The sequence below is a fragment of the Anabrus simplex genome, chromosome 1 (assembly GCF_040414725.1).
Source record: "Anabrus simplex isolate iqAnaSimp1 chromosome 1, ASM4041472v1, whole genome shotgun sequence".
Taxonomy (NCBI): Eukaryota; Metazoa; Arthropoda; class Insecta; order Orthoptera; family Tettigoniidae; genus Anabrus; species Anabrus simplex.
This window is the reverse complement of record NC_090265.1, coordinates 140,299,837-140,325,732: the sequence shown is the minus strand read 5'-3', so window position 1 is coordinate 140,325,732 and position 25,896 is coordinate 140,299,837. Positions and strand designations below refer to the sequence as shown.

At 38.1% G+C, this 25,896-nt stretch overlaps 1 protein-coding gene across 1 annotated transcript in view; it reads left to right on the top strand.

The window, feature by feature from the left end:
- Window positions 1–12,327, top strand: part of LOC136884963 (methyl farnesoate epoxidase) — a 157,962-nt gene extending 145,635 nt beyond the window's left edge. The window contains exon 9 of the mRNA XM_067157312.2: window positions 11,763–12,327. Coding sequence (XP_067013413.2) covers window positions 11,763–12,083 — 321 coding nt within the window. The 3' untranslated portion in view covers window positions 12,084–12,327. The remainder of the gene's footprint in view (window positions 1–11,762) is intronic.
- Window positions 12,328–25,896: the final 13,569 nt, after the last annotated feature.

Genomic DNA, 25,896 nt, shown 5'->3' with positions numbered 1-25,896 from the left:
TACCCATTCCAAAAGTGCACCTAGCGCTGAATAATTACCCACTGGCTGATTGGCGTTATGAAACTATTCCCCAGTTAAGGGGTTAACAACATCATCACAGCACTCAACTACTATCTAGCCTACTCTCACATCTTTTCTGGACATTAAATCCAAAATTAAATCAGGTCATAATAGATCAAAGATAATTATCAAGAAAGTAGCTTACATGATATGCAAAGACAACTAGCTATTTAACATTGTAGAAGATGAAGGATTTAAGCATTTGATCTCAGCACCTTGAACGTGGATATATCATGCTTACTCATAAGCATGTATCAAATGACATGCTCCCAGAACTGAACCAAGAAGTATAAACAAGGGTGAGAGATGAGTTCCAAAATGCAGATAGCATAGCTGTTACAATGGATTCATAGACATCAATAGCTACTGATGCTTAAGTATCATCATTCACATATCAGGACTAGAAACTTCAGCATATATGCACTGAAGTGATACTGTTTGAAGAAGTGAGATACAAAGGTGAATATTTTGAAGAAGCCAGTAGAAATTATGGGTTTAAATAGATTTTAAAAAAATAAACTGGCTTTGGTTTCTGATAAGTCATAATGTAGTAAGTGGCATGATGTTGGGAAATTTCCCCATTTGATATACACTACAATTTGTCCTGAAGGAACTTTTCAGTTCAAAGAATGTTGTAAATCTCATTGTGTTATGTAGAAAATAATTAGAAGGTTTCAAACATTCTTCAAAATCTACAAAGCTTCTCAAAGCTGCACAGAAACATCTTTCTCTACCACAACACCACCTGATTCTCTACACAGTGGAATTCATCTCTTCGTATGCTAAGATGACTTCAAGAACAGAAGAAAGCGATTGTATTTGCATCTGCCAATCTTGTCCTTCCAGTAAATTTTACAGTATCTCAATGGGAACACCTGCCCTAAATTCTTCTCCAGTGACAGTGTCCGAGACATACCTCATTGTAAACTGTGTTGTATCTTATCTTCAGAAGCTGTCACACAGTGGATCAGGAATTGTGGCAGTAAAACAGTCATTGGTAGATGCAATTAATATGCAGCACAAAGACACTGAAGAGAACAAATATATTCCATCATAACGCTGTTGGACCCCCACTTATACAGGGTTTCCATAAAAGAACTCTGGGGTTTTAAGGCAAAATATTGTAATGAAATTAAAAACTTATATTAATGTTTAAATGTGCTCACCTGGTGGCCATGATTGTTAAGGTGTCAAGTCTATATGGCCTGCCTCCATGGTTAGCCAGTTCGAGTCCTGTTGATGGAGAAAATTTTCACCTTTAGAATATTGGCCTGCAGGGCAGGAATCAGTTCCAAACCTGTCTGCAGCGTTCATCTGGAGTGAGAGCGTATGATATTTCTGATGATGATTCGCCTGTCAGATGAGGACATTAAGCCTTGAGTAGACCCTTTGATGTTATTTGACAGGAGTAGGCTATGTGCTGACACTGGGTTTCACTCTCTCCCTACGTCCTCCTCCTCATCATCATCATCATCCACCTCTCTCTCTTTCTTGCATGCGCATGCGCGCACGCGCATGTACACACACACACACACACACACAGAAACACAGGTCATCCATGGGCATCAGATAGAAAGACCTGCACCAGGCGGGCTGATCATGTCCTTCGACATATGAAAGCCATATGCTAAATAAATAAAAAGTAAAGTGCTTAAAATTGTTGGAAAACAAGTACAAAGTTTCTAAGGCTGTAAAAACTAGCTGTGAAATATTTATGTATTCCACCAGCAACAATATTTTCTGAAAGTGTATTTAGCACAGCAGAAATGTGACATAAAAAGACAGAGTGAGGATGTTTGTACTTCTGAACAAATTTTATAACACTTGTATCAATTTTTATCTTTTTAATAGTTTTGAATATTATTTTAACATTTGTTTTGTGGAAAGATGTGTAACTGACTATAATTAGAACTACATGTTGTTTGAGTCATCAGTCGATAGACTGGTTTGATGCAGCACTCCATGCCAGCCTATCCTGTCCTAACATTATCATTTCTACGTAACTGCTGCATCCTACATCTGCTCTAGTCTGCTTGTCATATTTATACCTTGGTCTACCCCTTCCTTCTTACCCCCTACACTTCCCTCAAAAATCAACTGAACAAGTCCTGGGTGTCTTAAGATATGTCCTATCATTCTATCTCTTCTTCTTGTGAAATTTAGCCAAATTGATCTCCTCTCACCAATCCATCTCACCTTCAGTATTCTTCTGTAACACTACATTTGAAAGCTTCTATTCTCTTTCATTCTGAGCTAGTTATCACCCATGTTTCACTTCCGTGCAATGCCATGCTCCATATGAAAGTCTTCAGAAACATCTTTCTAATTCCGCTATCAGTGTTTGAAGTGAGTAAATTTTTTTTCTTAAGAAAGTTCTTCCTTGCTTGTGCTAGTCTGCATTTTATGTCCTCCTTACTTCTGCCATCATGAGTTATTTTACTACCCAAGTAACAATATTCATCTACTTCCTTTAACACTTCATTTCCTAATCTAATATTACCTGCATCACCTGCCTCCATTACTTTTGTTTTGGACTTATTTATTTTCATCTTGTACTGCTTTCCCAAGACTCCATCCATACCATTCAGCAACTTCTCTAGATCTTCTGCAATCTCAGATAAAATAACAATATCATCGGCATATCTCAGGGTTTTGATTTCCTCTCCTTGGATTATGATTACCTTTCCAAATTCCTCTTTGATTTCCTTTACTGCCTGTTCCATATAAATATTGAAAAGGAGAGGGGGAAAACTGTAGCCTTGCCTCACTCCTTTCTGGATTGCTGCTGCTTTTTCATAGCCCTTGATCCTTATCACTGCAGACTGATTTTTATACAGATTGTGCTTCTTAATTCGATCATCTAAGATCCGACATAAAGTCATTATTGCTTCACATGTTCCTACATTTCTTCTGAAGCCAAATTGATCTTCTCCCAACTCCTCAGCTTCAGCTTGTATTTCCATTCTTTTGTAAATAATACTTGTTAAAATTTTGCAGGCATGAGATACTAAACTAATGGTGCAGTAGTTTCACACTTGTTAGCACAGGCTTTCTTGGGAATAGGTACAACATTCTGCCAAAAATTGGATGGCACTTCTCCTGTCTCATACATCTCACACACTAAATGGAATAACCTTGCCATGCTGGTTTCTCCTAAGGCAGTCAGGAATTCAGAGGGAATGTCATCAATTCCAGGTGCCTTGTTCCTAGTTAGGTGTCTCGCAGCTCTGTTGAATTCTGACCTCAAAATTGGGTCTCCCATTTTATCAGCATCAACAGCCTCTTCTTATTCCAGAACCGTATCATCTATGTCTTTACCTTAATACAACCTTTCTCCAGCCTTTCTCTAGTGATTTCCTTAATTTTCCTGTATGCAGCATCTACCTTTCCTAGGACCATACAACCTTCAACACCCTTGCACTTCTTCAGCAGTTCTTCCTTAACTATCTTGCACTTTCTATCCACTTCATTCTTTAATCACCTGTATTATTTTCTGCCCTCTTCATTTTTTGCTTTTTCATCAGTAACAATTAAATTAATAATATATATTGGTTCCACCTGTTCAATACAAGTTACATTATAAATCAATATCAATTGGGACGAACGATTAAGTGTGCACTATTTTTTCCGCTGTCGATATGTATGCACCCCAGTGGTTATGTTGCATGTGATTGATCACTTAATTTTAATATCATGTTCTGAAATTAAGTAAGAATGTGATACACCTCAAGATATGGCAAAGTACATCACTGATTTCAGAGGATAGTTTTTATTTTCATGTTATTTTGTAGTTAAATTTCGGGAAATTTTATAGCAAGGAGGTTATCATTTCTTTACATGTGCTTGAAATATGTTTTCATGATACATGTACAGTTAGGTTAGGTAATGCTATTTAAGGAAGAAAAATAGAACATTTGCTATAGAAGCCTCTGGAGTGATACTATAATTTCTTCAGAATGAAATTAAACATACACTTTCATGTGGTATCGGATTTCGGAAAATAACAAACAGCTCTGCCGTAGTGTGGATATCATCCATGAAAACACAAGTTTTGAACAAAGTGATTGCCGTTTCATACCAATTTTAATGTGCATGGGTTTTTCCAACCGACTTAAGAAAAATCGGATGTAACGACAATCCACTATAGCGAGTACATTTTTTGCTGTTATGAATGCTCGCTATAACAGACTTGTACTGCATTTCAGTTAATATTTGGCCTTTTATCAGAGAGAGGGAGTGTATTTTAATTGGAACTTATATTACAGAAAAGTTGTATGTATGTCTACCCCTTAGGCCCATTTCCTCATATGGAGATGGGATGAAGTGAGATGAAATTATATGGCATGTTAAAAATAAAAATAAAAAATAAAATAACAGTATTTACAATAAAATATCTCACTTTATTTCATGGCTTTTTATAAATTTTGTTATTCTGTACATGTATAACTTGATAGTATTAAAATTTAAAATCAATATTCAAAATGAAATTTTGTTAAAACTCATTGTATCTTCTTATAAGTTTAATTCAATTTGCAGAATTCAGAATGCAAACTAGAGATTATCACAAGGCCTGCATTTTGAATAGTCAGTTCCATGTATACTATCTAATCAAAAGTAGCCACATACCCCTCTGTACACAAATTAGAGCCTAAATGTTTTTTTTTTTTTGCTAGGGGCTTTACGTCGCACCGACACAGATAGGTCTTATGGCGACGATGGGATAAGAAAGGCCTTGGAGTTGGAAGGAAGCGGCCGTGGCCTTAATTAAGGTACAGCCCCAGCATTTGCCTGGTGTGAAAATGGGAAACCACGGAAAACCATTTTCAGGGCTGCCGATAGTGGGATTCGAACCTACTATCTCCCGGATGCAAGCTCACAGCCGCACGCCTCTACGCGCATGGCCAACTCGCCCGGTAAGAGCCTAAATGTTATGTTTTTATTTATTCAAACAGTTGTTTCATTCTCCCCGTGAGGGGAGCGGGCCACCAGTCCAACAAAAGGACTCTTTGGCCGATTACATGTGCAATAATTTGTTGTGAAATGTTTTATATGAGCATGTGCTAATAGCACACATTTTACAAAAGTTAAAAAAAAAAAAAAAAAAAAAAAAAAGAAGTCTTCTTTTGTAGAACACATCATCAGAAATGAAAGTCTGTTTCTTGAAGTACGAAACACTACAAACTTAACATAAGAACAGTGAACATTGTTTCTTGAAGTGAAAGAATATGGAATGAAATGATAAACAAGATCGGAATTTAAATATACAAGCAATGACATAATATTATTAACCAATTCTTGTCCAAGTGAAAAAGCCAAGTCGCCATAAGTTCTGAGAGGTCACACATACACTTAACACAAATGTGGTCAGAGATGGCGGTGGTATCGCCATTAATTCCACAAAATGTGTAAGGTGGCATTGGAAAAATAACTGGAATAAGAACCTCAGTCAGAATTGTGCGATCTGCAGTGGTCCATAACTTTGTGCGTTTAGCTTTAGCTGTGGGCTGAGGTCGATGGTGGGAAGAGGTGTTTGATAAGAGGTGTTGGTTGGTTTGTAAGGATGGCGGTGGCAAGAGGAGAAAGGCTAATTGCTTCTAAAGGTTCAGATGAGCTGCGGGAGACAGCATTCTGTAAATAGCGAAGAGGAATAGAATGTAGATGGGAAAGGATTGTTGGGAATGTATAAAGGTTATTTATTACTTCGAGTCTAGTTTCTGGTCTGAGGCGATAAGCCAGTCGGATGGCGTGACGGTCTAGTTCTAATATGTCGAGGTATTGGAGAAGGGAGGCGGAGATCCAGGATAAGGAGGTGTACGTGATAACAGATCGAACAAAACCTTTGTATGTATTAATAATTTGTGTTGCTTTTAATCCCCAGGTTTGACCTAACAACCAGCAGAGGAGGTGAAACCTGCAGGATGCCTTTTCGTAAATCTGGTCCAAATGTATATTCCATTTTAAATTATTTTGAAAAGTGATGCCTAGGTAGGTAAGAGTGGTGGTTTCAGTAAGGGGTTGATCATGTAAGGTTAGGTAAATTTGGTTAGTAGGACGGCATCTACATTTACGATTACGAAAAATTATAAATTGTGTTTTGCTACATTGATTTTGATGTGCCAAAGATTCAGCCATTGTTCGAGCTCATTTAAATAGGTTTGTAATCGGGATTGCAGGGATCGGTTATTAGTTCCAGAGCCAGTATTGCTATGTCATCAGCAAATTGATATAATCTGAGTGGGGGAAGAGTTTGGGGAATATTGATACAAATCAATACAAAACAAAATATACAAAAGCGGTGACAATGGACTACCTTGTAGGACTCCTGCTTTAATAGGGAAGGTGTAGGATAAATGTTATGTCTAATGCAGCTCTAAAAGACAGTTGAATGCTGCAAACTACTTGCAGAGTGGGTGGTGACAGGGATTGGACTTCTGGTGCTCCTATTGTCAGACGATGTGTTTGTTTCCATTCTTATTGAGCAGTCTTGTGTCAGGTCCATCAGCCATGATCCGATCTGACCCATTGATTCAATGAGTAAATGAAAGATGATGCTTCAAAGGAATCTGTAGAATGAAAAGTTGATAGGTACTGGTGCTGTAGGCAAAGTGTAGGAAATAGTCTCTAGATGTCACTGGAGTTAATGTTAGTGCAAGAGGACAGTTGATAGAGAGCATTGTGACCAACATAGTGTGATGAATTGCTGATAGGTAACAGTATAGTCAACATTAACCTCTGAATTGGTCAACAGATGGTACTCTTGTAAATGTTTACTTACAACCAAAATGATGATGACTCTCAATAATAATAGCTTTAGATAGGCAACATTAAGTAGGCTATTCTCATCTAAAAATGTTTAAATGTCACTTATTTCATGCATTAGGATTGTCAATTACTGAGGACTAGTGAGCGTGTAATTTACCTTTAATGGTGTCTTCCCATTGTTGAAAGGCATGTTAATGTTTTCTTCTCCTCAATGAAGAAAGTCGTCTTTATGTCTGCATATCTTCTGCACTCCATGTACATCAGTGAATGGATATTCCTGGGTTTCAGCTCCAAAATTATGAGGGATATATGCAAAACACCACTATTACTTTCACTCTATATAAGTAACACTTTATTTTACTATATTAATAATAAGAAAGGAATATATTGTCCCCGTCACATTAACTGTATGGATGATAATTATGAGAGGAACGCTGCAGGAACATCATTTCCTTGCCTTGCAAGTATTGATTTTTATTATGTTCACCTTGATTTGACCAGGTGTAATCTCTCTTCCACTAGCTGAGTGCATTGTTTTGTTTTGTTTTGTTCTTTGTGTTAGTTGACCTAGTGTCTTTCACATGACAAAGAGTGAAAACTTTCAAAGCCAAAGCGGCTGAGCGCGTGTCAATCTGATACTTTTTTTTGTTTGCTAGTGGCTTTACATCACACCAAATCTGAAATATTCTCAACACAGTTTCGAACCAGTGAACTTCTAAGACTCATTTATAATAACAATTAGGACATTTATATCACGTCACACCTTCATTCAGATGAGTGCAAACAAGCTGGAATTTTGTCCTGGAGTTCTTTAACGTGCCAGTAAATCTACGAATACAAGGCTGACTTATTTGAGCCCCTTCAAATACCATCAGAATGGGCTGGAATCGAACCTGCCAACTTGAGTTCAGAAGGCCAGTGCTCTACTCATAATCATATAATACAGTACTGTAAGAAAAAGGAGAGATGAAACAGGCAAAGATTAAAGGAAGACGCTGATATACAGAATTTAAAATGTTTACATTTTATTGCTGTCCATTGAGATGAAAGCGCTGATTGTGAATAATGCAAATTTAATGTTGCCATTAATGCTCTCACGGCCCGTACTTATAGACTTTGTGCTTATGCTGTGTCAAGAAAATAAGGTGAAATTCTCAATGTTTCGCAGAAAACTGTGCTCTGCATCCTCAGAAGAAATCTCGACTGTCCACGAGAAAGGTCTCTTAAACAATGACACTTTGAATTTTGGAACGTTATAATAGAAGTGGAAATGGTACGTTCATTTGCCACCAGATGGCCCCCCAGGATGTGACACAACACTAGCGTTCAAAGCAGAAGCTGACTGAACCATCACAATCACACTAAGCGGATGGCAGGTGTAAGACATAGACAAAAGCCTGGAATGAAACATCTGGAGATGAGGAATGTACGAATTTGGAAAACACCGAGACGAAATAACAATAGTGAAGGGACAGGGAAGAGAACTACCTATGTAAATTCATAATGGCTGGCGAGCAGGTATTACTTAATTGATAGCCGGTGTCCCTGTTGAAATTGTTAGGATTTCTATGTATTTCCACAGCTTCTCATATAATCCTGGACCTGTAGTGTTTAGTGAGCAATTTTAGGGGCGGTGTCCAGGATTATACGGGAAGCTGTGGAAATACGTAGAAATCCTAACAATTTCAACTGGAACACTGACTATCAATTAATAATACCTGATTGCCACCCATTACGAATTTACATAGGTAGTTCCCTTCCCTGTCCCTTCACTATTGTTATTTCGTTTCAGTGTTTTCCGAATTTGTACGTTTCTCATTGCCAGATGTTTCATTTCAGGCTTATGTCTATGACTTACACCTGCCATATGTTACGCAAACACGATATGTGAACCGTTTAGTCTGATTGTGATGGTTCAGTCAGCTTCCGCTTCAAACGCTAGCGTTGTGCCACATCCTGGGGGGCCATCTGGTGGTGAATGAACGTACCATTTCCACTTCTATTATAATGTTCCGAAATTCAAAATGTCATTGTTTAAGAAGCCTTTCTCGTGGACAGTCGAGATTTCTTCTGAGGACGCAGAGCACAATTTTGTGCGAAACGTTAAGAATTTCACCTTATTTTCTTGATACGGCATAAGCCCAAAAGATTATACACTATCATGTCTATAATGCAAATTTAATTACTTTAGTCTATTATCTCCTACTTCTGCCACTTTTCTCATAGCTTGGTGGAGTCTTGGGTGTGAACTGTGTTTCATTTGTGGACTTGGCCCTGTTTTGTCGCAATGTCCTTCCTGATGCCAACCCTGTATGGAGGGATGTATTCACTATTACATGTTTTTGTCGTGGTTGGTGGTGTAGTGTGTTGTATTTATATGAAGTGGAGTGGCAGACGCCTAGTCCCCAAGTCAGAGGAATTAATCACATGTGATTAAAGTCCACAATTCGGCCAGGAAACTAACCAAGGATCCTTTGAACTTAAGGCTTCAACACAGACTATTTAGTCAAGGAGCTGGACTGTTTTCATCTGTTATGATTATTGAAATAAATTTGTAAACATATACCATCACACACCACATCAGGAGAATTGTTTAAGATTGTGATCAAGTTCATGACAATGGGATTACCCCCAGTGGGTAAGGGATTCATATGAAGAATACACTCACAGTATCCCCTGCGTCTCGTAAGAGGGCAGCTAAAAGGGGAGACCAAGGGATGATTGAATTGGAACCATGAGACTACTTTTAATTAGTACCACTACACGAGGAACACCATGGGTTGGCTTTACTTGCGAGTAGTACCACTATGTTAGGTACATGACAGTTTTGTGATCAGTAGCAACAGAGGGTGAATCAGTATGAGTCTTACAGTACCTGTGATTAGTACCACTATATGCCGAACACCACGAGCTTACGTTGCCTGTGATTAGTACCATTGTGAGAAACACCACGGGTCTGGGTGTTGCGTGTAATTAGTACCACTGTATGAGCAACACCATGGGTCTGCATTGCCTGTGATTAGTACACCTATGTGAGGAACACCATGGGTTTGCGTTGCCTGTGAGTGGCACCGTAATGTGAGAAACACGATAGGGCTACGTTACCTGTGCGTATTACATTACCTGTGAGTAGTACCACAACGTGTGGAACACTGTAAGTCTACGTTGCTCACAATTAGTACCACTACATGAGAAATACCATGGTTCTTACTTTCCTAATGATAAGTATGATTATGAGCGGTCATTGACCTGGATTTTGGATCCTTTTACACAACAAGGATCATTGATTCAGGATTGTGCTTTGGAAGCAGCCACTTGGTCAGTATTTACTATTGTTTTAAGATAGTTTCTGGGAAGGTGGGACATTGCGGGTTGAATCCACTGATTGTTTTAAGTTCATAACCATTGTTCATCGTCTCTTTTTTAAAAATTCTAGCCAGTGGATTCATTTTGGAATGATGTTTAACTTTCAGTATTATGAGTTGGATCCGCTGTTTATTTTAAATTCGTATTCATCCATTCTTCATCATCACATTTTGAATTCTGGTCAGTGGATGAATTTTGGACTTTTAAATTGTCATTACATTTAGTCTCATTTTGTACCATTAGGGGCCGATGACCTAGATGTTAGCCCCCTTCAAAGAACAAGCATCATCATCAACAATGGGATTAATTAGAATATATGTGGTGGTGTTAGCAGTAATGGAGCAAGATCGATGTGTGGAAAAAAACATTAATTGATTACTGTAATGAAAACTGTAGCACCATTTGTAGTGTAGGTTCATTGCTGTATCTACAGAGTGGCATTAATAGCAAAGAGGATGCTGCTAGAACTGAAGCATTGCCTTTATGGAGTAGTTTGCTTTGTGAAGTGTTTATATCACCTTCTTTGAATTCTCGGTTATTTGATACAATCTGTGAAGGAAAAGGGAGTGGTCACAAGCAAGTGTTAATGCACTGTGAGGTGAGATGGCTTTCTTGAAAAAGAATATTGAGCAGATTAGTTAAACTGAGGGATGAAGTCAAGCTTTGTTTGTTCGATTCCACCTTCAACCTTAAAGACAAATTCTGTGACTTGTGGAACGTGCTCAGTTTATGTCTGCTGTGAAGTAGCATCACTATTTTCCAGCTTCATGATAAAACCAAGGTAATATTAGAAAACCTGAAGCTGTGGATTCAGATATCAGACTCTGCCAATTTTGAGTAATTCCTTCCATGGAAGATCTTGTCCAGATGTCGGGAGAAAATGTTCCAAAGGTGATCCTCACTGTTACGAAGTCTTATTTGGCAAATCACTTACAAATAAGGGACTATTTCTCGGTGATGGATGAAACTGACATGCAGATAGGAATCTGATTGCTGAGAGCCTGTCAGTCAAACTTTCTCTTATGCTGGAAGAATAACATTCTTTGGCAGAAATTTCAAATGATGGTTCATTAAAATTACAGTTTTCATAACTACAAGTTGCTGACATTTGGTTATACAGTATGTCATAATTGAATATCCTGAACCCCTCAAGAAAAGCTTTGAAATGTTTAACTGTGTTCCCCCAACTTATTTGTTTGAGACCATATCCAATGCAAGTGTATTTGAAATCAAAGTCAATGAATAAACTTGATATTGAGAGTAACTGAATATTACAATTATAAGACATCACACCCAACACTGCAGAGTTAATTATTTTAATGAAGCTTTATATTTCAAGTTAAATTGTTTGATATCATTGATTTTAGCCTATAATTTTTCCCTTTGATTGTAATAAATTTGAATTAAAATATTAGTAATTTTGACATATTTACAGTTTGTTTTCTTTCAAAATTCACAGTGGGTTCATGGAGTTTTAATTTTCTGCCAGGGGTTTGCAGGCTGGAAAGTTTAGGAGCCAGTGCATTAGATTCTTAAAAATGGTGATATTAAGACATGAAATCTCTCCCTTACAGGATACATTTGTAACTGTCAGCATATGGAGTTTGCTGCAAGATAAAAGCTTCTGGCATGATCCAACCAGTTTCCGTCCTGAACGTTTCCTAGACTCATCTGGAAAGATCAGCAGACAAGAATGGTTCCTCCCGTTTGGTGTTGGCAAACGTCTATGTCCTGGAGAAGCATTTGCTCGTAATATGTTGTTCCTGGTTTTCACTTCACTCTTGCAGAAATATTCTGTAACATTACCACCTGGACACTTGAAACCTTCTACCTTGCCTCTGCCAGGCTTTACCACAGCTCCACAACCGTTTGAGGTTACATTTATTTCTCGTTGAGGGAAATGGGGAATAAGGGATATAATAATGTTTCAGCTACATTTAAAAAATTTAAAAACAATTGCTACTTCCCATAAATACCTAAGGCTATTTTTGTGATGACATGCATTTTATTATATATGTACGATGTACAGTAGTATGAATTACATTATGTCTGAAATGTGAGTTTTATGCTTCCATCAATACAATGCACATCTCGCTCACAACTATTCCAAAGAAATAAAATGGTCAATTTATATTGTCATTTTTCCTTTCACTTACTACTAGAACATATAATTATTCCCAACTGGAGACTTTACTACTTTCTGCCACTCACACCACTTTATCAAGAAAATGCCACAACAGAATGGAATACTAAAAAATGGTACACATACGGTAGGTAACCAAGTAAGTGTCGAGTGAATGATTGGTTTTACAGGTCCATTAGATGAATGGTGCACGAATCAGTCAAGATCAGAGGTGACTCTAGAAAAGAGTAACAAGCTAGTGCTAGCCCCAAAATTTTTATAACCAAGACTGCGAGCAGTAACTATTAATAACTAACAATTTTGTTTATTGTATCCTCCCAACTTATTCATAAATCCCTTCATTATCTGCAGGAGACTTGTATGTCCATCTGTACCAGCCTTGTTAGCATTGGCTCTGCTATGAGCGAATGGATAGCTGAAGGGTAGGCGTAAGTAGGGGGTGGGGGGTGCCTTGCTTGCATTTAGTACTATGATGTGTATACACCATGACTCCATCTGTAACTGAGGTCTTAGATCTAGACGCTCAATTTTTCAAGGCACTACAGCACAGTGTCGAGCATCGCGTGCTGTGAACTTCAGCTGTTTTGCCAATATTATGGCACAGTAGTGCCTTGTTTGTTTCTTTCTTTCTTTCTTTCTTTCTTTCTTTCTTTCTTAAGCTTGTAATGGAACAATATATACATTCTGCTACACACCAAAGGTAAGTCTCAGACCTATGGGAGTAGTGGAATCCACTCCCATTTGACAGGCAAGGACTCCTTGGAAATAATTTGGTGAACAAAATGGAATTTGATGGGGAGCTGTCAGTGTTAATGGGGCTTATGGAAGAAAGAACTTGCAACTTGCTGAGTCAACAAAGAGGATGCGTCTGGATGTGTTAGGAGTTAATGATATTTGGGTAAGGGGAGATAACGAGGAAGAGATAGGAGATTATTAAGTGTACTTGATGGGTATTAAAAAGAGAAGGGCAGAGTGTGGGGTAGGACTGTTCATCAGGAATACTATTGCATGAAACATGGTTTTTGTTAGGCACATAAATGAGCTAATGATGTGGGTAGATGCGGCAGTTGGAGGAATTAGGATGAGAATTTTCTCAGTATATTCACCATGTAAGGGTGCAGATGAGGATGAATTTGATAAGTTTTATGAAGCATTGAGTGACATCATAGTCAAGAGTCAACAGCAAGGATAGGATAGTGCTAATGGGTGATTTCAATGCAAGAGCTGGAAATAGAACTAAACGATATGAAAAGGTGATTGATAAATGTGGAGAAGATATGGAAGCTCTTCCTCGTTATCTCCCCTTACCCAAATATCATTAACTCCTAACACATTCAGACGCATCCTCTTTGCCGACTCAGTCAGTTCTACATTCTTAACCGACTTTGAAATAAGAATATCTGTTTGGAACGTGCAGGTTTTCTGGGGATTTTTCAATGATATAGATCACTGTCTGAATTTTAGTTAACTAAGTATCTCTAGGCCTAGGATAGAGAAAATGAAATCTGTCTGCACATTAATAAGGGTAGAAAATCTCCAGGGTGAGGAAATTAGACAGAAGTACATGGATATGATTAGTGAAAAGTTCCAAACAATGGATAGTAAGCAGGTTCAAGATATAGAAAGAAAATGGATGGCATACAGGGTTGCTGTAGTAGAAACAGGAAGGCAATGCCTAAGAACAACTGTATGTAAAGATGGTGGAATGGTCAAGAGAGAGCAGCTTGTAAACTTAAAAAGAAGGCATATCAGAAATGGCTCCAAAGACTGATGGAGACAGGGAATTGTACATAGATGAAAGAAATAATGAAAAAAATTGTTATTGAATGGAAGAAGTCATGGGAAGATTCTGGTAATAAATCGAAAAAGCTAGGTCAAGTAACAGGGAAACCTTTCTGGATAATATTAAAGAATCTTAAAAAGGGAGGGAAAAAGGAAATGAATAGTGTTTAAGGTAAATCAGGTGAACTCATAATAGAACCCAGGGAACTACTGCTAAGGTGGAAGGAATACAGTATTTTGAAAATATTCTCAACATAAAAGGAAATCTTTCTGGTGACGTTGCAAACAACCAAGCTCATGGGGAGGAGGACAGTGATGTTTGGTGAAATCATGAAATTACACTTGAAGAAATGGAAAGGATGGTAAATAAACCTCATTGTCATAAAGCAGCAGGAATAGATTAAATTTGACCTGAAGTTGTGAAATATATTAGGAAGGCAGGGCTGAAATAGCTTCATAGAGTAATAAGATTAGTATGGAGTGTTATAAGATACCTTACAAAAGCAGTAATTGCACCTATCTATAAGCAAGAGAACAAGAAGGATTGCAATAACTATTGAGGTATTTCATTCATCAGAATAACAGGCAACATGTTCACTGGGATTTTTGAAGAAAGGGTGCGATCAGTGGTTGTGAGAAAGTTGGATGAAAACCAGTGTGGTATCAGATCACAGAGGGGCTGACAGGATCAGATTTTTAGTATACACCAGGTAATTGAAAAAAGCCAGGAGAGGAATAGGCAGTAATATTTTGTAGATCTAGAGAAAGCAAATGGCAGAGTACTGAGAGAAAAGATATTCACCATACTACAGGACTATGGGATTAAATGTAGATTATTAAAATCACTCAGAGGCACTTTTGGTGAAAATTGGGCTGCAGTGAGAATGAGTTCTTGGTTCAAGGTACTTACAGGGGTTAGACAATGCTGTAATCTTTCACCTTTGTTGTTCAGAGTTTACATGGATCATCTGTTGAGAGGTATTAAGTGGCAGAAAGGGAATCAATTAGGTGAAAATGTAGTAAGCAGTTTGGCCTATTCTGATGACTTGATCTAATTGGCAGATTTTGCTGAAAGGCTGCAGTCTAATATCTTGGAACTTGAAAATAGGTGCAATGAATCTTACTTCTTCTTCACCCATTCCCTTTTCCAGATTCTCTGGGTAGGGTAGTGTACCAAAGCCCTCCACCTTACTTGATCTTTCCACCACTCTTCTAGTACTTTATTGCTATCGACTCCTCTATTTGCAATACAGTCCACAGCAGAGCTCCTCCATCTCATTCTAGGCCATCCCCTAGGCCTCTTTGCAGTCTCTGTATCCATGAATGTTCTCTTTGGTATTCTCTCTCCTGGCATTCTCATAATGTGTCCAAACCATTTTAGCTTTGCTATATCAATATCTCCTTGAAGTTTACACACTCCCACATTTCTCCTTATTTCCTCTTTTACCAGGCGAGTTGACCGTGCAGTTAGGAGCACACAGCTGTGAGCTCGCATCCGGGAGACAGTGGGTTCGAACCCCACTGTCGGCAGCCCTGAAGATGGTTTTCCCATTTTCACACCAGGCAAATGCTGGGGCTGTACCTTAATTAAGGCCACAACTGCTTTCTTCCCATTCCTAGGCCTTTCCTGTCCCATCGTCACCAAAAGACCTGTCTGTGTCGGTGCAACATAAAGCAACTAGCAAAAAATTTCCTCATTTCATATTCTATCTCATCTTGTCTTTTCCTGTATGCTCCTCAAGAACCTCATTTCAGCTGCTTGTACCTTATTTTGGTTCCGCTTAGTCAATGTCCAGGCTGCTGAAGCATAGATCAGTATAGGTTTTTAATAGGATGAGTATAAAACCTTCTTGCACTTCATTGACACATCTTTGTTCCACACAATGTCTCTCACACACTGGTAGAAACTTGCAGACTGCTGTATTAAATCAATTTCTCCATCCAAATTTCCATCTTGTGACATCATGCTGCCCAAATATTTAAAAATTTTCACTACTTTAAGAGGTTCATTTACTATTTTTATCATTCCCCTGGATTTTCTGTTACCTCTCGTGATGATCAAAGTGTTGCTCTTTGCAGTACTGATCTTCATTGCAAAATTTCTTATCCCCTCATTCTATAAATCATCTTGAGTCTGTACTTCCTCTTCATTATCTCCCCAAACTACAATGTCATCAGCAAAGAGCATAGACTTTATTTGCTTGTCCATCATCTTTTCCTTGTTATTATGTAGAATTCTATCCATGATGATAATGAAGAGTTAAGGTCGATTCACACATCTCCGGGACGTGACGGCGCTCTCCGTTTCCGTATCCGTCCTTTCCGACATGAATATTTCACGTCTGTTCTCACACTTCAGTTCCGTGCAGTTCCGTGCAGTTATAAGTCGGCAATCAAGTGTTCCATGATGAGTTTTCTTAGTGATGATGAACTGTTAATGATAGCTATAATCTTGGATGAAGAGGAGAAAGAGAGGAAGGAACAAGTGAATCCACAAACCAAGAGTTTGTCAATCCACAGCTCCAAAACTTACCCCCTCGTGGTGGGAATTCGACCAGAGAAGCTTTCTGCATAAGGGATAAGTTAAAAGATTATTTCTGCTCAGAAGCTGGTTCAGTACCGTGGCAAGAACACATATGAAAGATGTCGATAACGTCACTAAGTGAGTGGCTGAAGACCTTCCCGATATGCTAGTATATTAAGTTCTGAGAATGTCAATTTTTAGTAACATAATTAGTATATTATGATTATTATGTCCGCCTCTGTGGTGTAGTGGTTAGCGTGATTAGCTGCCACCCCCGGAGGCCCGGGTTCGATTCCCGGCTCTGCCACGAAATTTGAAAAGTGGTACGAGGGCTGGAACGGGGTCCACTCAGCCTCGGGAGGTCAACTGAGTAGAGGTGGGTTCGATTCCCACCTCAGCCATCCTCGAAGTGGTTTTCCATGGTTTCCCACTTCTCCTCCAGGCGAATGCCGGGATGGTACCTAACTTAAGGCCACGGCCACTTCCTTCCCTCTTCCTTGCCTATCCCTTCCAATCTTCCCATCCCTCCACAAGGCCCCTGTTCAGCATAGCAGGTGAGGCCGCCTGGGCGAGGTACTGGTCATACTCCCCAGTTGTATCCCCCGACCAAGAGTCTGAAGCTCCAGGACACTGCCCTTGAGGCGGTAGAGGTGGGATCCCTCGCTCAGTCCGAGGGACAAACCGAACCTGGAGGGTAAACAGATGATGATGATGATGATGATTATTATTATATTATTTTATATAGGCCTACTGTATATGATTATACTCGTATAATTGTTATAACAATTGTTTATAATGTTATGTTTATAACTATATTAAATTTGGATTGATATTCACATTGTCACAGGTACATAGGCGTCGACTTGTTAAACATTTAGAAGGTGGTGGTGGTAGTGGGGGGGGGGGGGGTTGTGCAATAAAGTGAGGTATTAGTAAGTTATTTACTACAACTACTAAAGAAGAAGGTATTAATGGTATTAGTACACTACATTTGCTTTTAATTACTTGAAAAATTAAATAAATGAAATTGTTGATTAATTTTTAATGCCTCTGACTTTGTAGGTTGGGGGCAGGAAGTGCCTTGTCGCGATAAAGTCGGTGCCTATGTACAGATAGACTGATTTTCTTAATCTTAAAAGCAGAAAAAATTGGTTACCTACCTTCAGCTTCCATTTTCTCGCCAATTTCCTCCCATACACGCTTCTTCAAACCACTATCCATATATTTCGAATCAGCTAAATTATATAGAAAAGAGTGTGCCTTCACTAATTCAATCAGCAGTTCGTCCTTCATTTTGGGAGATAAAGTTCAAACGTACACAGATAACCTCAGTACTCTACGAAAGCAGAGAAGCAGGAAGGCGCGATGAGAGAAATCACGTCCGTGAAAACAAGAAAATATCGTTGGCGAGCGAATACGTATTGCCGGCACGGATCACGGAGAAGCACTGAAGGTCACGGCGAATGACGTCAACGGAAGTGTATGAACTCATCCCTTCGTTTACATGGCGACGATATTTTATTTTCACGGAAGATGCCGTCACGGCACGGAAAGCGCCGTCACGTCCCGGAGATGTGTGAATCGACCTTAAGGGAGACAATACACTTCACTATCTTAAGTCTGTCTCAACTCTGAACCATTCAGTTTGACCCACTTTGGTTCTAACACAGCTTTCACAATTTTCATACAATGCTATTATCATCTGCATTGTTTCATTTCCAATCTGTTCCTCACCGAGCTCGATAGCTGCAGTCGCTTAAGTGCGGCCAGTATCCAGTAATCGGGAGATAGTGGGTTCGAGCCCCACTGTCGACAGCCCTGAAAATGGTTTTCCGTGATTTCCCATTTTCACACCAGGCAAATGCCGGGGCTGTACCTTAATTAAGGCCACGGCCGCTTTCTTCCACTTCCTAGGCCTTTCCTATCCCATTGTCACGATAAGACCTATCTGTGGGTTGGTGCGACGTAAAGCAAATAGCAAAAAATCTGTTCCTCTATCGGTGTTTTCCATACCAAATTCCTTGGGACACTGTCATATGCCTTTTCAATATGTAGAAATTTTACTACCATGTCGTTTCCATATTCCCAATACCTTTCCATCATTTGATGCAATGTAAATTTTGGGTCAAATGTGGACCTGCCTTTTCTGAATCCATACTGGTGTTCTGCCAATTTTTCCTCTACTCTGTCTCGTATTCGCTTATTCAAGATTCTTTCAAGGATCTTAGCTGTATGAGGTATCAGTGTCTCTCATCTGTAATTTTCACATTGCTTCCTGTCTCCTTTCTTGAAAATTGGTATAATGATCCCTTTTGTCCACTCTTTTGGAACAGTCTTTTCTCTCCATATCACTCTGAAGAGTCTATACAACCACTGTAGACCAACTGCTCCTGCTGCTATTATCATTTCAATGCTGACCTCGTCAATTCCAGGTGTAATGAGTATGGTATGAAAATTAGCCTTTGCAAGACTAAATTGATTTCAGTAGGTAATAAATCCAAGAAAATTGAATGTCAGACTGGGGATACAAAGCAGGGAAAGGCAGATAATTTAGGATGTATGCTCTCCCAGGATGGTAGTATAGTAAGTGAGATTGAATCAAGGTGCAGTAAAGCTAATGCACTGAACTTGCAGTTGTGATCAACCGTTGATTAGAAAGAAGTCAGCTCCTGGATGAAACTAACTGTACACTGGACTGTTTTCAATTAACTTTGCTTTACAGGAGTGAAAGATGGATAGATTAAGGATATTTTATTCATAAGTTAGAAGTAATAGACATGAAAGTAGTGAGAATGATTGATGGTACAAGCAGGAGGTCACACTTTCACACTGAATGCTAAAATGCATAACAGTTTATAAATGATGTATGTATGTAAGTATGTACCATATGGAAACAAATGATCACGTTAATAAAAAAACAATGTATATCCGTATATTACTAAATACAAATATATTAAGTCTTGATGGTGATGATGATGATGATGATGATGATGATGATGATGATGCTTGTTGTTTAAAGGGGCCTAACATCTAGGTCATCAGCTCCATGTTAAGTCTTATCTGCAAGCTAAGTGTGATTCAAATTAAATCTATGAACACATCATTTTTGTGCAAACCAAGGGTAATGTTATCTTTCATTTTCAGTAAATCTGTTTAGCCCTTGTTCTGTAAATCAACTTATTTATGTAAATACACAGTAATTCATGTCAAATGCAAGTATGTAATTCTTACAAAATCCAATACAGCAATAAGCCAGGAGGTCAACAACTCTCCTTCATCTCTTCAAATCTACTTTATCCATCTCTTTCATCCATCAGTTCTTCTTAACTCACACGCATCTGTTGTCTAGAGGAGGGTATTACCCTATCTAGGTGGCCTGCATACCCCTTCAGGGCAGGAATGTAAACTTTTGATGATGATGATGATGATGATGATGATCTCCCACCAAATGAGCTTTGGCTAACAGTGGCCATGGCTTTACCATGGCTTTAGGTCTGTGCATTCAGTAGGCAGTGGGCTAGTCCCACTGTCGGCTGTCCTGAGAATGGTTTCTGTAACCGGTACTTCAGCGGTTACACAAACACAGTTAAAGGGAGGAAAGTAAATCAAAGTACAAGGTACCTAAACACTATACACATCATAATCATGTAATGAAGAACTGTGGCGAAAACAGGAGAAGTAAATATCAGTGAGGGCAAACTGATGATAACAAACAAGAAACGTGGGATGGTACTGGGAACCTACCAGGGGCATGGATATGTCTATGTTGCGGTTTTTGGGAAAATCAAGAGTGATCTTTGATTTTCAAAATATTATTTACAAAATGGACTTTACTAAACAAATAAATTACTTCCTATAAGTTCAAAGAGTGAAGCCAATATGATACATCAATTTACAAACTAAGTTGGCAATACAATCTTGAAGGTAAGAGCAAACACACTACACTTTTACAAATTAGAGTGAAGTTAAACTAACCTTTCAAACATTTGAGCAACATAAAAAGAAATAGGGTAAAATCAAAAATCTAAACTTGATGCAGAGGCCAGTTCAACTTGGTCCCACACCAAAAACACTTCTGATGCAGAGCAGCGGAAAAACCAGCGTGCATCAAGTGACATGGAATTACAAGAGGCAAAACCCCGAGGGAAAAACATAAGGTACAAATTACATCTTTCGCAAAACTAGGGAAGTGGAATGCCTCTAAAACAAACAGGCCAGCCCAGCTGAAAAGCTAAGGCATCAGAAATAATAGAGTGGCAAGTCTGGGTGGGGTTAGGGCAAACTCCTAAATGAAAAAGCAAGCAAACATTAAATGTAATTTAAGGTGGAACAGAAATCAAGAGTGCTTACCCCAAGGTGGCCCATCCCGGTAGCGAGGTGTTGCTGACGACATCAAAACTTCGGACAGTTGAGAGATGGAAGACAGACTACGAAATGCTGCCTTGCTCTCTTTTAAAGGGTGAAACCGGCCTTGGAGCGATCACCGAGTGACCAATCAGAATGCAGGAGCCTGCCTATCGCCACCAAGATTCACCAATCACAACTCTTTCTTCGGTTGCGATGTTTAAATAACTTTCTTGAACACATACGATCGTGAATCTTCCATTTCCAGAATAGTAAGAACATATTTCTAGAATGCATAACTAACAAAGGCCAACACACCCTGTTCAAGAATTTGCGTCACAAACTTTCTGGACTTTTCCAGAAAATATAGAAATGTAATCTACTTGTTACAATCAACCTATGTAGAACAATATTTATTACACTGTACAGGTTAGGTAGCTGAATGGAATACAAATAAAATATTCTAGCTCAACACTCCAGATCATACAGTAAGTACTACTTAAAAAGATTTACAAATAAAATCTTCTACAAACACTCTCCACTTTCCATATATTCTACACCTGTGTCATCTTCCTCCCGCCGAAAGTCGAGCCATGCTCGACCATTAACATAATATTACTGGGGGGAAAGGCGATCACTTCTGGAAACATTCTCACTATAGTATAGATTAGTCAAGATACATGACAGTCACTTCACTAACAACCATGATTTTAAGTTGAACATAAAAATAAACTGTCACTATGCCAAAGGTCCTTTCAGTAGCATGGAGGTTATGATTTGCCAATAAATACCACATAAATGCCTATGTGGATAATCATACTAAAAATGCGTTGTAAAATTGCTTCGATGATTTCAACTCTGTTCACAGAAAGGATGTACACTCATTCCTTCTACCCAAAAGTCAGTAATCCAGAACCTTTTCGCTTTCTTGTAAGACAGCGTTCAAAGCCTCCTTCTTAGCCAAGTTATGGACTAAGTATCTTGCACCACTTTTTCACACCAGTCACAGGATTGAGTTTGCACCGCTAGGCCACAGGTTCTTGCTGATGATGTGGCTGCCGACACGGCTGTTTGCTGCCAGCCTCCATTCAATTTCAGTCCAAACCAGGTAGCTAGGTAAGTTGCAGTCCAGTGGTATCTTGCACCAAATAAGCAGATGGGTGAGACACCGTCCAGTCAGACTGCCTCCATTAGGACATTCGTCACAGGATTGTGGTGCCGGATGGTAGCGTCCAAGGCACACAGTGTGCCTCCCAACTTGGCACTTTAGGTTGCCGTCAGAAAAAGTTGGTCACTGCAGCCACTGTAAGATAAACTAAACCGCAGCAGACAGGGGAATACTTGAGGCAAAACTATGCTGCTGGGCTCTAAGATCTTGCACAGAGTCACCCAATGGGTGGCTCAGTGAGTATGCAGTAGGGACCCACCCTCGCACACCAGGGATATTAGGGCACCTAGCCCCGGGGTAAGCACTATCTATAATCCATTCATTTGACAAGTTTACGGTGAGGGTGAAAGGAAACTACAGGAGTTCACCCTAAGCCTGAAAGTTAGGGGAATAAATTTCAAGCAGTGACCCTAAACTAAAACCAACCTAACTTATTATACTAAAAACATTACACTAAGGTAGATAAGTGCTAGAGGATACCTAAAGTATTTACCTACACAATACTTATAACTACCTTACACACAAACTTATTACCTTACAACTAAAATCTCACAAATACCTTACAAGAAACTTATCATTACCTTACAACTAAAATCTTACAAATAGCTTACAACTAAATCTACATGGTCACCAACAATGGTATTTACCCCTCCCTACACAACTTAAGGTACCTTCACGTGGGAGAGGTGGACTCTGCTGATTCTTTTCCTTTTGGGATTGCTCACCAATAATGTCACCAGGGTAAGGAACTTTAAGATGGTGCAGGGACTTTGAAATCTGGGGGACAACTTACTGATAACATGGTCCGCAGCGCTACTGACGGGGTGTGTTTTAACAAACACTTGGTCACCCACAGACAGATCATGCAGCCTTCGCCCGTGGTTGTAATTATGCTGGACCTTAGCGTAATAAACCTTTAAGTTCTTTCGTGCATGGTGCCAATAAGCTCCGATTTTCTCTGGGCTGGCATTGTCGGGCAGAAGATCTTTAATTGACCACAGATTAGATAGTGGAAAATTTGGAGTAAAAGCCAACATTAACGAGGAAGGGGTTTGTTTGTAGCTTTCATGGATGGCAGTGTTAAGTGCAAACGACAACCAATTTAGTGATGAATCCCACTTGGAGTGGTCAGTGGAGTGATAAGCGATGATGGCAGATCGCAGGTTACGATTCACTCTCAGCATAATTTGGCCTTGGGTAATATGGGGTAGTGGTTACATGAGCAATGGATAGATCAAAACAGAAATTCCGGAACTGGACAGAAGTGAAGGCTCTTGCGTTATCACTTACCAAAATTGACAGGGTCCAAATGAAGCAAATATCTGTTTCAAGCACAAGATGGTAGTGTTGGCGTTAGCCATACGAATGGGGAACAGCCACGTAAAATTCAAAAAGGCGTCAACACACACAAGTATGAAACAATGACCATTCCGAGATCTCAGGAAGGGACTGATGTAGTCTATGAACAATCTCTCCATTGGACGAGAAGCTTGCTTGGAAGACAAGAGACCTAGATGAGTATTCGGGGCAGGTTTACCGATGTTACAAGTCTTACAGGATTTGACAAGGGTATGGACCTCACTATTCATGGATTTCCAAATGAAGTGCTTATGCATTTTCTCTCTCATTTTGAAAACACCCAGATGACTGCCCATTGGGCATTCATGAAAATATTTGAAGAGAGCCGGAACCAGGTTAGTTGGGACTACAATTTTGGTTTGTGTAACCACTGAAGTACCGGTTACAGTTTCCATTCTCCTCACTAAGGCATATGTCCGGCTCCATGTCTAAATATTTAGCATGCTGGCCTGTGGTCCAAGGAATCTTGATGTTATCATTAGTAAAAAGTCTACTAAGTGGACTAGGTGGTATCCGATTAATAATTGATATTACTTGATTTGATTTGCTACCAGTAAGAATTACCATAATTGCATATGTCATATACCGCCTAGTCCAATTAGATGACATTCAACTAATGATAACATCAAGAGGACATCATGACAAGTGGATAACACTGCACACTGAAGATTTTAAACCATGACCTTATAGGAGCATTAACTTTTTCTTAATAAGAACATTTTAACATTTTAAATTCATTTTGAAATGTTTTTAACTACAATATGTAATGCCAATTTTAGCATTCTACTGAAGATGATCCAATTAGGATCGAATCATGTATAGATGTGACGAATGTGAAGTTTATGTCTTTCAAATTCACATTTTTTGCAGTTTTTTTACTTAATTAATTAATTCCAATGAGCCAAAGGCTCATATACAGGAATTGTACAATACAATTTGTTTAGCGTCTAAAATTAATATAATACATATACATTGGCTGCAAATAAATACATAAATTTGTTATAATGAACGTTACTCTAAATATTTCCTTTACGTTACCATTACACAAAGTCTTGTCTAGAAAGTCATCTACTTACTTAGGTATTGATTCCATAGCACTTTCTTTTAATTTTGAAAGATGGCAGATTGGAAACTGATTTTAAATCTCTTGGAAGATGATTATATGATTGAATGACTGAGAACTTAAAGCTACAGTTGCCATACTTATATAAGTGTATTTGAAAGAGGTATTGAATAAGGAGGATACTGTTCAAAAATAAATCATTGTTGTAGTGATTTAAAGAATATTAGATTAGCTGTCAATACAGAAACATGAAATTTATATTTCATAGTTTTGTTGGTTATTTCCTCTGGCTGGGGGCTAGGTGTTTTTATCATTAGATATTATTATTATTATTATTATTATTATTATTATTATTATTATTATTATTATTATTATTATTATTATTATTATTATTATTATTATTATTATTATTATTATTATTATTATTATTATTATTATTATTATTATTATTATTATTATTATTATTATTATTATTATTATTATTATTATTATTATTATTATTATTATTATTATTATTATTATTATTATTATTATTATTATTATTATTATTATTATTATTATTATTATTATTATTATTATTATTATTATTATTATTATTATTATTATTATTATTATTATTATTATTATTATTATTATTATTATTATTATTATTATTATTATTATTATTATTATTATTATTATTATTATTATTATTATTATTATTATTATTATTATTATTATTATTATTATTATTATTATTATTATTATTATTATTATTATTATTATTATTATTATTATTATTATTATTATTATTATTATTATTATTATTATTATTATTATTATTATTATTATTATTATTATTATTATTATTATTATTATTATTATTATTATTATTATTATTATTATTATTATTTACAAGTTGCTTTACAACACATGGACACAGATAGGTCTTAGGGCAACTATTGGATAGGAGAGGGCTAAGAGTGGGAAGGATACGGATGTGGCCTTAATTAAGGTACAGCCCCAGCATTTGTGAAAATGAAAATTCTCAGCCTGTTTCCAGTCATTCGACTGGGTCAGGAATGAAATGAATGAATCCACCATCTAGCAGTGAGGATAGGAATTGTGCCGGCTGCCAAAGCCTGTCGCACTCCTCTGGGGCAATGTTTAATGATTAACAGATGAAATGAAATGATATTAGAGTGTGTCGCTGGAATGAAAGATGACAGGGAAAACCAGAGTATCTGGAGAAAAATCTGTCCCGCCTCCACTTTGTCCAGCATAAATCTCACATGGGGTGTTCAGGATTTGAACCACGGAACTCAGCAATAGTGGCGATTGGGAAT